This window comes from Coregonus clupeaformis, chromosome 12, assembly GCF_020615455.1.
Source record: "Coregonus clupeaformis isolate EN_2021a chromosome 12, ASM2061545v1, whole genome shotgun sequence".
In the NCBI taxonomy this organism is placed as follows: domain Eukaryota; kingdom Metazoa; phylum Chordata; class Actinopteri; order Salmoniformes; family Salmonidae; genus Coregonus; species Coregonus clupeaformis.
The window spans coordinates 17,811,694-17,828,022 of record NC_059203.1 but is presented as its reverse complement, the minus strand read 5'-3'; the positions used below and the strand labels follow the sequence as shown (position 1 = coordinate 17,828,022).

The following is a 16,329-nucleotide window of genomic DNA, read 5'->3' as shown; positions in this document are numbered from 1 at the left end:
GGAGAGATGGGAGAGAGGTAGTGAGAGATAGGGAGAGATGGGGAGAGAGACAGGAGAGTAGAGAGATGGGAGAGAGGTGGGGAGAGATAGGGAGAGAGGTAGAGAGATGGTAGAGAGGCAGCTTGATGTACAGTACACCCCCTGGACAGGGCGCTAGTCTATCTCCTGTTTCTGTAGAGAGGCAGCCTGATGTACAGTCCACCCCCTGGACAGGGCGCTAGTCTATCTCCTGTTTCTGTAGAGAGACAGCTTGATGTACAGTACACCCCCTGGACAGGGCGCTAGTCTATCTCCTGTTTCTGTAGTGAGGCACCGTGATGTACAAGTACACCCCCTGGACAGGGCGCTAGTCTATCTCCTGTTTCTGTAGTGAGGCACCGTGATGTACAAGTACACCCCCTGGACAGGGCGCTAGTCTATCTCCTGTTTCTGTAGTGAGGCACCGTGATGTACAAGTACACCCCCTGGACAGGGCGCTAGTCTATCTCCTGTTTCTGTAGTGAGGCAGCTTGATGTACAAGTACACCCCCTGGACAGGGCGCTAGTCTATCTCCTGTTTCTGTAGTGAGGCAGCGTGATGTACAAGTACACCCCCTGGACAGGGCGCTAGTCTATCTCCTGTTTCTGTAGTGAGGCAGCTTGATGTACAAGTACACCCCCTGGACAGGGCGCTAGTCTATCTCCTGTTTCTGTAGTGAGGCACCGTGATGTACAAGTACACCCCTGGACAGGGCGCTAGTCTATCTCCTGTTTCTGTAGTGAGGCACCGTGATGTACAAGTACACCCCCTGGACAGGGCGCTAGTCTATCTCCTGTTTCTGTAGTGAGGCACCGTGATGTACAAGTACACCCCCTGGACAGGGACACTAGTCTATCTCCTGTTTCTGTAGTGAGGCACCGTGATGTACAAGTACACCCCCTGGACAGGGACGCTAGTCTATCTCCTGTTTCTGTAGTGAGGCACCGTGATGTACAAGTACACCCCCTGGACAGGGCGCTAGTATATCTCCTGTTTCTGTAGTGAGGCACCGTGATGTACAAGTACACCCCCTGGACAGGCACTAGTCTATCTCCTGTTTCTGTAGTGAGGCACCGTGATGTACAAGTACACCCCCTGGACAGGGCGCTAGTCTATCTCCTGTTTCTGTAGTGAGGCACCGTGATGTACAAGTACACCCCCTGGACAGGGCGCTAGTCTATCTCCTGTTTCTGTAGTGAGGCACCGTGATGTACAAGTACACCCCCTGGACAGGGCGCTAGTCTATCTCCTGTTTCTGTAGTGAGGCACCGTGATGTACAAGTACACCCCCTGGATGCCAGTCTATCGGAGGGCCTGGTTTTGAAATGCTTTGGCAATATTTACAAAATGTATTTCATACCAATAAAACAACTTAAACTGAATTTAAATGGATAGATAAAACAATTGAATAGCTAAACATTATAGACAAAACAATGTGTAGATCGTTCATATGTTCAGCATTATTAGGTTAGTCATAAATGAGGTCATCTCATAAAAGGTAAAACACTGGTGCTATGAGAATGGGAACAGTAGGAGTTCTGACAGGAAGTCAACAGAAGTTATTTTTAAACATGGCTGCTGAGCTACCTGCTGAGCAATGACACATATTATATTAGGGCCAAATACCCATCTTCCAAACAGTGACAACACTATATCAGCGGTGGAAAAAGTACTCAAGTAAAATACTACTTCAGTAAAAGTCTAAAATAATCTGGTTTTAAAATGTACTTACAGTGTGTGTATATACAGTATCTCACAAAAGTGAGTACACCCCTCTCATTTTTGTAAATATTTGAGTATATCTTTTCATGTGACAACACTGAAGAAATGACACTTTGCTACAATGTAAAGTAGTGAGTGTACAGCTTGTATAACAGTATACATTTGCTGTCCCCTCAAAATAACTCAACACACAGCCATTCATGTCTAAACCGCTGGCAACAAAAGTGAGTACACCCCTAAGTGAAAATGTCCAAATTGGGCCCAATTAGCCATTTTCACTCCCCGGTGTCATGTGACTCGTTATTGTTACAAGGTCTCAGGTGTGAATGGGGAGCAGGTGTGTTAAATGTGGTGTCATCGCTCTCACACTCCCTCATACTGGTCACTGGAAGTTCAACATGGCACCTCATGGCAAAGATCTCTCTGAGGATCTGAAAAAAAAGAATGGTTGCTCTACATAAAGATGGCCTGGGCTATAAGAAGATTGCCAAGACCCTGAAACTGAGCTGCAGCACGGTGGCCAAGACCATACAGCGGTTTAACAGGACAGGTTCCACTCAGAACAGGCCTCGCCATGGTCGACCAAAGAAGTTGAGTGAACGTGCTCAGCGTCATATCCAGAGGTTGTCTTTGGGAAATAGACGTATGAGTGCTGCCAGCATTGCTGTAGCGGTTGAAGGGGTGGGGGGGGGGTCAGCCTGTCAGTGCTCAGACCAATACACCGCATCAAATTGGTCTGCATGGCTGTCGTCCCAGAAGGAAGCCTCTTCTAAAGATGATGCACAAGAAAGCCCGCAAACAGTTTGCTGAAGACAAGCAGACTAAGGACATGGATTACTGGAATGGTGTCAAGCGTGTGTGGCGGCAACCAGGTGAGGAGTACAAAGACAAGTGTGTCTTGCCTACAGTCAAGCATGGTGGTGGGAGTGTCATGGTCTGGGGCTGCATGAGTGCTGCCGGCGCTGGGGAGCTACAGTTAATTGAGGGAACCGTGAATGCCAACATGTACTGTGACATACTGAAGCAGAGCATGATCCCCTCCCTTTGGAGACTGGGCCGCAGGGCAGTATTCCAACATGATAACAACCCCAAACACACCTCCAAGACGACCACTGCCTTGCTAAAGAAGCTGAGGGTAAAGGTGATGGACTGGCCAAGCATGTCTCCAGACCTAAACCCTATTGAGCATATGTGGGGCATCCTCAAACGGAAGGTGGAGGAGTGCAAGGTCTCTAACATCCACCAGCTCCGTGATGTCGTCATGGAGGAGTGGAAGAGGACTCCAGTGGCAACCTGTGAAGCTCTGGTGAACTCCATGCCCAAGAGGGTTAAGGCAGTGCTGGAAAATGATGGTGGCTACACAAAATACTGACACTTTGGGCCCAATTTGGACATTTTCACTTAGGGGTGTACTCACTTTTGTTGCCAGCGGTTTAGACATTAATGGCTGTGTGTTGAGTTATTTTGAGGGGACAGCAAATGTACACTGTTACACAAGCTGTACACTCACTACTTTACATTGAAGTGTCATTTCTTCAGTGTTGTCACATGAAAAGATATCCTCAAATATTTACAAAAATGTGAGGGGTGTACTCACTTTTGTGAGATACTGTATGTATCCACACTTTGGATAGGCTAATGAAACCATCACATTGGTTAATGAGAATATGCAATATTATATTATCATTAGTAGAAAGACTTTAAATAAACATGTATCCTAATATCTCCACTGGTGGTAAGAAAACATGTCCTGTACTATACGCCTAATCACTGGGTGGAGATTACAGCTTGCTTTGACAACATATTAAAATTATATTCAACAATAAATGTTTGTGTTTACAAAGTTGTAATGTATGAAACAGCAGGACACATGACATTAAAGAGGTACATCTTTCAGGTGATTATCATCTAGGGCCAATCTGAAGTTTCATCTGTGAACAGAGCATCAGTCTGAGCCAGCAAAAACACTTCCAGGGACATACCCATGATGACACCAACTCCAAGCATTAACAGCTTACTTTAGGCATCACAAGGCTGACAAATAACCTTCCAAGAGAAAGTAAGGTTGCATCGCTTCGGCCATAGTCCCTTGTGACAGTGTTAGCGCAGAGATTTGGGTTCTGGGTCCCGAGGTTACTCAGGCCGTAATCTAACCATATTTTTAATAGTGTTGTGTGATTGACTCACAGCAAGTTCAAGTGTAAACAGTTTTATGATTTATTAATTCAAATGAATTAATCACTTGAGATCAATTTGATCAGATGAATCAAATGTGAAAGCTCTAATCTCGTTTTCAATGCTACGATGTATCAACTGAAATTAATTCATCACTTTATCTGATTGGCAGTGTCAAATGGGATGTGACAACACAAAGCTAATCACAGTTTAATTTCTCTCCTCATCAGGAGTAAAGTGGGACTGACAACGATCAATTTAATTTCAGTTCAGTCACTCTGTCCCTAATGACATCCAATCCTATCCTCTCTGCGTTCTGCACGTGGGCTTTCAGATCCTTCACACAGTAGTAGTCAGTGTGTAGTCAGTGTGTAGTCAGTGTGTAGTCAAGTGTGTAGTCAAGTGTGTAGTCAGTGTGTAGTGAGTGTGTAGTCAGTGTGTAGTCAGTGTGTAGTGAGTATGTAGTGAGTGTGTAGTGAGTGTGTAGTCAAGTGTGTAGTCAGTGTGTAGTCAGTGTGTAGTGAGTATGTGGTGAGTGTGTAGTCAAGTGTGTAGTCAGTGTGTAGTCAGTGTGTAGTCAGTGTGTAGTCAGTGTGTAGTCAGTGTGTAGTGAGTATGTAGTGAGTGTGTAGTCAGTGTGTAGTCAGTGTGTAGTCAGTGTGTAGTGAGTGTGTAGTCAGTGTGTAGTCAGTGTGTAGTCCGTGTGTAGTGAGTATGTAGTGAGTGTGTAGTGAGTGTGTAGTCAAGTGTGTAGTCAGTGTGTAGTCAGTGTGTAGTCAGTGTGTAGTCAGTGTGTAGTGAGTATGTAGTCAAGTGTGTAGTCAGTGTGTAGTCAGTGTGTAGTCAGTGTGTAGTCAGTGTGTAGTCAGTGTGTAGTGAGTGTGTAGTCAGTGTGTAGTCAGTGTGTAGTCAGTGTGTAGTGAGTATGTCTGCAGAAGGTGGAGATCACAGCTTCCAAAGAACAAGCGAAAAATATTTATGTTATTTCCAATGAAAACAGAGGTTAAAGATTTCCGTTCTTTCAGCCAAAATAATAAATATTGCATTTTGTACTTCTACAGCGTCCTTCATCAGTGCCACTTCACATCATAAAGGAGAATGAACCGTGTGAACTGTACGTTAAGTGCATACGACTTTGGACTTGAAATAAAGCTATGAAGAACATTTACCTTAAACTGACAGACGGACAAAGTGGTATCTGTCTACCTGCAAAAGCAGAACCTTTCCAAGATCCAGCGACTTCCTTTTGATTGTTTACAATGAACAGAGAGGTTCATTCCTTTCAACCAAAGGGACAATAGAATTGTACTTCCATTGCATCCTTTATCAGACCTTAGTACCACTTTATAATGGAAAATTAACTATGGATGAAAATAAATCAACCATATAAAAGGTTATAAGGCATTAAGTGCATCTGACTTTCAACTTCAAACAAAGAACTGAAGACCTCCCTCCCTCCATCTGTCAGTCTCAGAATCCGGTCTGCATTAGGGAAAAGCATAGTGTGTTAGATTTCAGTCTCAGAATCCGGTCTGCATTAGGGAAAAGCATAGTGTATTATATGTCAGTCTCAGAATCCGGTCTGCATTAGGGAAAAGCATAGTGTGTTATATTTCCTACTGCAGAGGAGGAAAAAAGAGAAGGGGAATCTCTTTTTTTTTTCTTCTCCTGACTAATGCTGCAGCACTCTGATTGAGTTGTCCTCAATGGGAACTCTAGAGAAGATGAGGATGATGAGGCCAGACCAGAGGAGAGAGGGAAAAAAACAGAGAGATAGTTGGAGAGATGGAGTCCATTCCACACCCATTCCATTACAGCGAGACCACAGTAGAGAGAGAGTATAGTACAGTATCGTGCAGTATAGTGTAGTGTAGTATAGTACAGTACAGTGTAGTATAGTGTAGTGTAGTGTAGTGTAGTGTAGGGTAGTGTAGGGTAGTAGTGTAGTATATTATAGTGTAGTATTGTGCAGTATAGTCCCGTGCATTACAGTGTAGTGTAGTGTAGTATAGTGTAGTGTAGTGTAGGGTAGTAGTGTAGTATATTATAGTGTAGTATTGTGCAGTATAGTCCCGTGCATTACAGTGTAGTGTAGTATAGTGTAGTATAGTATAGGGTAGTAGTGTAGTATAGTGTAGTATAGTTCAGTATAGCCCAGCATAGTATAGTGGAGTATAGTGCAGTACATTGTAATATAATATAGTACAGTATAGTATAGTGCAGTATATTACAGTATAGTGCAGTATGGTATAGTGGTGTATAGTGGTGTATAGTGTGGTATAGTGGTGTATAGTGGTGTATAGTGTGGTATAGTGGTGTATAGTACAGTATAGTATAGTATAGTGCAGTATAGTACAGTATATCGCAGTATAGTGTAGTATAATATACTCACTGCTGTACTGGCTGCAGCCTGCTTTGACTCTATAGTCAGGAAGGCTAACATCTGTTCCACCTTTTGCTCCTCCTCCTCCTGGATGTAGTCGGTGTCTGCATGGGAAACAACACAGCTCACAGTTAGATGGAGTTACATCTGGGAAACAACACAGCTCACAGTTAGATGGAGTTACATCTGGGAAACAACACAGCTTACAGTTAGATGGAGTTACATCTGGGAAACACAACACAGCTTACAGTTAGATGGAGTTACATCTGGGAAACACAACACAGCTCACAGTTAGATGGAGTTACATCTGGGAAACAACACAGCTCACAGTTAGATGGAGTTACATCTGGGAAACAACACAGCTCACAGTTAGATGGAGTTACATCTGGGAAACAACACAGCTCACAGTTAGATGGAGTTACATCTGGGAAACAACACAGCTTACAGTTAGATGGAGTTACATCTGGGAAACACAACACAGCTCACAGTTAGATGGAGTTACATCTGGGAAACACAACACAGCTTACAGTTAGATGGAGTTACATCTGGGAAACAACACAGCTCACAGTTAGATGGAGTTACATCTGGGAAACAACACAGCTCACAGTTAGATGGAGTTACATCTGGGAAACAACACAGCTTACAGTTAGAGGGAGTTACATCTGGGAAACAACACAGCTCATAGTTAGATGGAGTTACATCTGGGAAACAACACAGCTCACAGTTAGATGGAGTTACATCTGGGAAACAACACAGCTCACAGTTAGATGGAGTTACATCTGGGAAACAACACAGCTTACAGTTAGATGGAGTTACATCTGGGAAACAACACAGCTTACAGTTAGATGGAGTTACATCTGGGAAACAACACAGCTTACAGTTAGATGGAGTTACATCTGGGAAACACAACACAGCTTACAGTTAGATGGAGTTACATCTGGGAAACAACACAGCTCACAGTTAGATGGAGGTACATCTGGGAAACAACACAGCTCACAGTTAGATGGAGTTACATCTGGGAAACAACACAGCTTACAGTTAGATGGAGTTACATCTGGGAAACAACACAGCTCACAGTTAGATGGAGTTACATCTGGGAAACAACACAGCTCACAGTTAGATGGAGTTACATCTGGGAAACAACACAGCGTACAGTTAGATGGAGGTACATCTGGGAAACAACACAGCTTACAGTTAGATGGAGTTACATCTGGGAAACAACACAGCTCACAGTTAGATGGAGTTACATCTGGGAAACAACACAGCTCACAGTTAGATGGAGTTACATCTGGGAAACAACACAGCTCACAGTTAGATGGAGTTACATCTGGGAAACAACACAGCTTACAGTTAGATGGAGTTACATCTGGGAAACACAACACAGCTCACAGTTAGATGGAGTTACATCTGGGAAACAACACAGCTTACAGTTAGATGGAGTTACATCTGGGAAACAACACAGCTCACAGTTAGATGGAGTTACATCTGGGAAACAACACAGCTTACAGTTAGATGGAGTTACATCTGGGAAACACAACACAGCTCACAGTTAGATGGAGTTACATCTGGGAAACACAACACAGCTCACAGTTAGATGGAGTTACATCTGGGAAACAACACAGCTCACAGTTAGATGGAGTTACATCTGGGAAACAACACAGCTCACAGTTAGATGGAGTTACATCTGGGAAACAACACAGCTCACAGTTAGATGGAGTTACATCTGGGAAACAACACAGCTTACAGTTAGATGGAGTTACATCTGGGAAACAACACAGCTCACAGTTAGATGGAGTTACATCTGGGAAACACAACACAGCTTACAGTTAGATGGAGTTACATCTGGGAAACACAACACAGCTTACAGTTAGATGGAGTTACATCTGGGAAACAACACAGCTCACAGTTAGATGGAGTTACATCTGGGAAACAACACAGCTCACAGTTAGATGGAGTTACATCTGGGAAACAACACAGCTTACAGTTAGATGGAGTTACATCTGGGAAACACAACACAGCTTACAGTTAGATGGAGTTACATCTGGGAAACAACACAGCTCACAGTTAGATGGAGTTACATCTGGGAAACAACACAGCTCACAGTTAGATGGAGTTACATCTGGGAAACAACACAGCTTACAGTTAGATGGAGTTACATCTGGGAAACAACACAGCTCACAGTTAGATGGAGGTACATCTGGGAAACAACACAGCTCACAGTTAGATGGAGGTACATCTGGGAAACAACACAGCTCACAGTTAGATGGAGTTACATCTGGGAAACAACACAGCTCACAGTTAGATGGAGGTACATCTGGGAAACAACACAGCTTATAGTTAGATGGAGTTACATCTGGGAAACAACACAGCTCACAGTTAGATGGAGTTACATCTGGGAAACAACACAGCTCACAGTTAGATGGAGGTACATCTGGGAAACAACACAGCTTATAGTTAGATGGAGTTACATCTGGGAAACAACACAGCTCACAGTTAGATGGAGTTACATCTGGGAAACAACACAGCTTACAGTTAGATGGAGTTACATCTGGGAAACAACACAGTTTACAGTTAGATGGAGTTACATCTGGGAAACAACACAGCTCACAGTTAGATGGAGTTACATCTGGGAAACAACACAGCTCACAGTTAGATGGAGTTACATCTGGGAAACAACACAGCGTACAGTTAGATGGAGGTACATCTGGGAAACAACACAGCTTACAGTTAGATGGAGTTACATCTGGGAAACAACACAGCTCACAGTTAGATGGAGTTACATCTGGGAAACAACACAGCTCACAGTTAGATGGAGTTACATCTGGGAAACACAACACAGCTTACAGTTAGATGGAGTTACATCTGGGAAACACAACACAGCTCACAGTTAGATGGAGTTACATCTGGGAAACAACACAGCTTACAGTTAGATGGAGTTACATCTGGGAAACAACACAGCTTACAGTTAGATGGAGTTACATCTGGGAAACAACACAGCTCACAGTTAGATGGAGTTACATCTGGGAAACAACACAGCTTACAGTTAGATGGAGTTACATCTGGGAAACAACACAGCTTACAGTTAGATGGAGTTACATCTGGGAAACAACACAGCTCACAGTTAGATGGAGTTACATCTGGGAAACACAACACAGCTCACAGTTAGATGGAGTTACATCTGGGAAACAACACAGCTCACAGTTAGATGGAGTTACATCTGGGAAACAACACAGCTTACAGTTAGATGGAGTTACATCTGGGAAACACAACACAGCTCACAGTTAGATGGAGTTACATCTGGGAAACAACACAGCTCACAGTTAGATGGAGTTACATCTGGGAAACAACACAGCTCACAGTTAGATGGAGTTACATCTGGGAAACAACACAGCTCACAGTTAGATGGAGTTACATCTGGGAAACAACACAGCTCACAGTTAGATGGAGTTACATCTGGGAAACAACACAGCTCACAGTTAGATGGAGTTACATCTGGGAAACAACACAGCTTACAGTTAGATGGAGTTACATCTGGGAAACAACACAGCTCACAGTTAGATGGAGTTACATCTGGGAAACACAACACAGCTTACAGTTAGATGGAGTTACATCTGGGAAACAACACAGCTCACAGTTAGATGGAGTTACATCTGGGAAACAACACAGCTCACAGTTAGATGGAGTTACATCTGGGAAACAACACAGCTTACAGTTAGATGGAGTTACATCTGGGAAACACAACACAGCTTACAGTTAGATGGAGTTACATCTGGGAAACAACACAGCTCACAGTTAGATGGAGTTACATCTGGGAAACAACACAGCTCACAGTTAGATGGAGTTACATCTGGGAAACAACACAGCTCACAGTTAGATGGAGTTACATCTGGGAAACAACACAGCTTACAGTTAGATGGAGTTACATCTGGGAAACAACACAGCTTACAGTTAGATGGAGTTACATCTGGGAAACAACACAGCTCACAGTTAGATGGAGTTACATCTGGGAAACAACACAGCTCACAGTTAGATGGAGTTACATCTGGGAAACAACACAGCTCACAGTTAGATGGAGTTACATCTGGGAAACAACACAGCTTACAGTTAGATGGAGTTACATCTGGGAAACAACACAGCTCACAGTTAGATGGAGTTACATCTGGGAAACAACACAGCTTACAGTTAGATGGAGTTACATCTGGGAAACAACACAGCTCACAGTTAGATGGAGTTACATCTGGGAAACACAACACAGCTCACAGTTAGATGGAGTTACATCTGGGAAACAACACAGCTCACAGTTAGATGGAGTTACATCTGGGAAACAACACAGCTCACAGTTAGATGGAGTTACATCTGGGAAACAACACAGCTTACAGTTAGATGGAGTTACATCTGGGAAACAACACAGCTCACAGTTAGATGGAGTTACATCTGGGAAACAACACAGCTCACAGTTAGATGGAGTTACATCTGGGAAACAACACAGCTTACAGTTAGATGGAGTTACATCTGGGAAACACAACACAGCTCACAGTTAGATGGAGTTACATCTGGGAAACAACACAGCTCACAGTTAGATGGAGTTACATCTGGGAAACAACACAGCTCACAGTTAGATGGAGTTACATCTGGGAAACAACACAGCTTACAGTTAGATGGAGGTACATCTGGGAAACAACACAGCTTACAGTTAGATGGAGGTACATCTGGGAAACAACACAGCTCACAGTTAGATGGAGTTACATCTGGGAAACAACACAGCTCACAGTTAGATGGAGTTACATCTGGGAAACACAACACAGCTTACAGTTAGATGGAGTTACATCTGGGAAACAACACAGCTTACAGTTAGATGGAGGTACATCTGGGAAACAACACAGCTCACAGTTAGATGGAGTTACATCTGGGAAACAACACAGCTCACAGTTAGATGGAGTTACATCTGGGAAACACAACACAGCTTACAGTTAGATGGAGTTACATCTGGGAAACAACACAGCTCACAGTTAGATGGAGTTACATCTGGGAAACAACACAGCTTACAGTTAGATGGAGTTACATCTGGGAAACAACACAGCTCACAGTTAGATGGAGTTACATCTGGGAAACACAACACAGCTTACAGTTAGATGGAGTTACATCTGGGAAACAACACAGCTCACAGTTAGATGGAGTTACATCTGGGAAACAACACAGCTCACAGTTAGATGGAGTTACATCTGGGAAACAACACAGCTCACAGTTAGATGGAGTTACATCTGGGAAACAACACAGCTCACAGTTAGATGGAGTTACATCTGGGAAACAACACAGCTTACAGTTAGATGGAGTTACATCTGGGAAACAACACAGCTCACAGTTAGATGGAGTTACATCTGGGAAACAACACAGCTCACAGTTAGATGGAGTTACATCTGGGAAACAACACAGCTTACAGTTAGATGGAGTTACATCTGGGAAACAACACAGCTCACAGTTAGATGGAGTTACATCTGGGAAACAACACAGCTTACAGTTAGATGGAGTTACATCTGGGAAACAACACAGCTCACAGTTAGATGGAGTTACATCTGGGAAACACAACACAGCTTACAGTTAGATGGAGTTACATCTGGGAAACAACACAGCTCACAGTTAGATGGAGTTACATCTGGGAAACAACACAGCTCACAGTTAGATGGAGTTACATCTGGGAAACACAACACAGCTTACAGTTAGATGGAGTTACATCTGGGAAACACAACACAGCTCACAGTTAGATGGAGTTACATCTGGGAAACAACACAGCTCACAGTTAGATGGAGTTACATCTGGGAAACAACACAGCTCACAGTTAGATGGAGTTACATCTGGGAAACACAACACAGCTTACAGTTAGATGGAGTTACATCTGGGAAACACAACACAGCTCACAGTTAGATGGAGTTACATCTGGGAAACACAACACATCTTACAGTTAGATGGAGTTACATCTGGGAAACAACACAGCTCACAGTTAGATGGAGTTACATCTGGGAAACAACACAGCTCACAGTTAGATGGAGTTACATCTGGGAAACAACACATTACATCACTCATTTTACACAGTACACAGAGATCGTCAACAAAAATCTCAAAAATAAATAAATAAATTTACACACGCATCATTCAAGAGAGCAGCATCCCATGCCACAGCTCAAGAGAACAGCTCTCCTCTCCTCCTCTCCTGTCCATTTAATGTATGTCTAGTCTGAGATCCAGTAAAGGGGAGCTAACGTTATTGCTACAGCAGGGTGTCCGGCATGGGACCACCACTTAGCTGACAGAACTAGCAGAAACACAAAACACAACCTCTAGTTGTGGTATGGTAGTGCCCTCTCAGGTTCCTAGTGGTCATTGGACACAGCTAATTGTACAGCATCCATCAGCCTCTCTCTCTCTCTCCCTCTCTCCCTCCCTCTCTCTCTGTCTCCCAGCCTCTGAAGCAAAGAGTGTGGTAGTGTTTTGGGTTGGGCAGAAGTTGCCATGCTGGCTCATAGCCACGGCACTCAGAGCTGAATGATTACATAGATAGATCTAAGCTGACGCCAGCCAGGCCAAGCATATGGTCCAGACAGGGTGGGATAATACTCTGATTTCTTGGTGTGTGTCCCCCAAACGGAACCCTATACCCTTTATAGTGCACTACTTCCTGGTCGAAAGTATTACCCTATTCAGAGAATAGGTTGCGGTTTGGGACACACCCCTTATTGGAGAAGCACAGAGAACTTTATTATCTTTATATGCATATGGTGCTTTCTATATTCTATACACTAGTCTATATAATGTACAGCCAATCCCAGATGCCATATATAAGAGCTGCTTTGTCCAGGTAAAGGTTAGCCACTTGCCAGAGGCTCAGAGCCAGCAGGCACTGGTGTGTGCGTGTGAACCATTCGCCTTCTCTACTGTTATTTCATATGGAGGATGAAGGACAGAGAGAACACGTGTTGTTACAGCACCAACCACCTCAACACTTTCATATATACTTATATTTGGATATTTATGGGAACTTACTCAAAAGGCAAAGAGGAGGAGAAGGAACAGGAGGAGGAGGAGGGACAGGAGGAGGAACAGGAGGAGGAGGATGAGGAGGAGGGACAGGAGGAGGAGGAGGAGGGGAACAGGAGGAGGGGGAGGGCCAGGAGGAGGAACAGGAGGAGGAGGTGGAGGGGGAACAGGAGGAGGAGGGACAGGAGGAGGAACAGGAGGTGGAGGAGGGACAGGAGGAGGAGGAGGGACAGGAGGGGGGACAGGAGGAGGAACAGGAGGAGGAGGGACAGGAGGAGGAACAGGAGGTGGAGGAGGGACAGGAGGAGGAGGAGGGACAGGAGGGGGGACAGGAGGAGGAGGAGGGACAGGAGGGGGGGACAGGAGGAGGAGGAGGAACAGGAGGTGGAGGAGGGACAGGAGGGGGGACAGGAGGAGGGACAGGAGGTGGAGGAGGGACAGGAGGGGGGACAGGAGGAGGAGGAGGGACAGGAGGGGGGACAGGAGGAGGATGAGGGACAGGAGGGGGGACAGGAGGTGGAGGAGGGACAGGAGGGGGGACAGGAGGAGGAGGTGGAGGAGGAGGGGGGAGAGGAGGGGGGACAGGAGGAGGGACAGGAGGAGGAGGGACAGGAGGAGGAACAGGAGGTGGAGGAGGGACAGGAGGTGGAGGAGGGACAGGAGGAGGAGGAGGAGGAGGAGGGGGAACAGGAGGAGGAGGAGGGACAGGAGGGGGACAGGAGGAGGGACAGGAGGAGGGACAGGAGGTGGAGGAGGGGCAGGAGGAGGAGGAGGGACAGGAGGAGGAGGAGGAGGGGGAACAGGAGGAGGAACAGGAGGAGGAACAGGAGGAGGGACAGGAGGAGGGACAGGAGGTGGAGGAGGGGCAGGAGGAGGAGGAGGGCCAGGAGAAGGGGAAGGAGGAGGAGGAGGAGGAGGAGGAGGAGGAGGAGGAGGGACCGGGACAGGAGGAGGAGGAGGAGGGACCGGGACAGGAGGAGGAGGAACAGGAGGAGGGGGGGGAGGACCAGGAGGAGGAGAAGTAGAGTCCTGACTGGCAGCATGGCCATTGAGAGAGATGGAGAGATATTTAAAGATGTTTGAAGTGGTAATAGAATAACATCCATCAGCCTCTCCTCCTATTCTTTCCTCCAGTGGCTCCTGTGTGTTTAATGCTGTGCACCATCTGAGATGCTCATCTATAATGTATTGCTGTCCTCCTGGCTGGTCGGCTGTACTGGTTAGTTCACACTATCTTCACAGCTCAGATACCCTTGGAGAGAAAGGCAGGAACCTGTCCTTCAGTTCAGAACATGACTGAACATTTAACATTGTCCTCGTTCGGCAATTCTACGATTATCATCATCATTCATTAACTTCTTATGAATCAGACCCTTTTTTAAAATGTTTGCCTAAAATGACATACCCAAATCTAACTGCCTGTAGCTCAGGACCTGAAGCAAGGATATGCATATTATTGATACAATTTGAAAGGAAACACTTTGAAGTTTGTGGAAATGTGAAATTAATGTTGGAGAATATAACACATTAGATCTGGTAAAAGATGATACAAACAAAAAAACATGCGTTTTCTATTTTTTCTTTTTATCATATTTGAAATGCAAGAGAAAGGCCACAATATAATATTGCAGTTTAGGCACAATTTAGATGGCAGCAGTGTGTGTGCAAAGTTTCAGATTGATCCAGTGAAGCATTGCAATGCTGGACTATTTTGTATCAAGTCTGCCCAAATGTGCCGAATTGGTCAATTGATACATTTTCAAGTACATAACTATAGAGAACATACAAAAATGATATGGTAATACACAATGTAAGTTTACACACTCCCAGGAATGTCATACATGATGGATCATTCACTTATACACTAATTTTCACACATCTAGATGGCCGGGCGGGGTGGGTGTGGAGCCAGAGACAGCAGGGGTTCAAACTGTAGAACCCAGTTCCTACATTTGAATATAAAAAATGGTTTTTATCAAACAAAACCATGCTAAATTTTATCTCTGGGACCCTTAGGATGACAAATCAGAGCAAGATTACTGAATATAAGTACATTATTTACCTTCAGAGGTGAATGTATCAAAGCAGTTGCCGTGATAAGTTTATTGTAGTTGTGCACTCTCCTTAAACAATAGCATGGTATCTTTTCACTGTAATAGCTACTGTAAATTGGACAGTGCAGTTAGATTAACAATAATTTAAGCTTTCTGCACATATAAGACATGTCTATGTCCTGGAAAGTTTGCTGTTACTTACAACAGTCATGCTAATCACATTAGCTCAACCGTCCCATATCCGGGACACCGATCCCGTAGAGGTTAAATCAATATTTATTTTTTAAACCTTGAGAATGTGAAGAATTCTTCAGTGTATTATTAATTGGTGGTTCCATAATCATCATTCATACATTTTTAATTGTACAATAATTTGTTGTGATCTCAGAGCCAACCCCAACCCTAGAGCGCAGAGCCAAGGACAGTGAGAAAGCAGAGCCACAAGAACAAATGAAAGAGGGAGGGAGAGTGAGGGAGGGGGAGCGAGGGAGGGGGAGTGAGGGAGGGGGTGTGTGCTGATGAAAATAACTTGTGTTAGCAGCAGCAGCAGCAGGTGGGACAGAGGTGATGCCTCCCGCCACAAACCCTCTCCTCTCCCTCCCCCCTCCATTGACTCCCGAGTGGCGCAGTGACTCCCGAGTGGCGCAGTGGTCTAAGGCACTGCATCGCAGTGCTAGCTGTGCCACTAGAGATCCTGGTTCGAGGCCAGGCTCTGTCGCAGCCGGCCGCAACCGGGAGACCCATGGGCGGCGCACAATTGGTCCAGCTTCGTCCAAGGTAGGGGAGGGTTTGGCCGGCAGGGGATGTGGGTTCGTTTCCCACGGGGGGGCCAGTATAAAAAAATAATAATAATTATGCATTCACTAACTGTAAGTCGCACTGGATAAGAGTGTCTGCTAAATGACTAAAATAAAATAAAAATAAAATAAATAAAAAAATCTCAT

General features: G+C 44.7%; 1 protein-coding gene across 3 annotated transcripts in view; it reads right to left on the bottom strand.

Annotated features, from left to right (window-relative positions):
• LOC121578809 (E3 ubiquitin-protein ligase RNF123) overlaps positions 1 to 16,329 on the bottom strand; it is a 266,423-nt gene that overhangs the window by 37,038 nt on the left and 213,056 nt on the right. For all 3 annotated transcript variants that reach the window (XM_045223719.1, XM_045223721.1, XM_045223720.1), the window contains exon 36: positions 6,309 to 6,403. In XM_045223719.1, the coding sequence (XP_045079654.1) occupies positions 6,309 to 6,403 (95 nt within the window). The remainder of the gene's footprint in view (positions 1 to 6,308; positions 6,404 to 16,329) is intronic.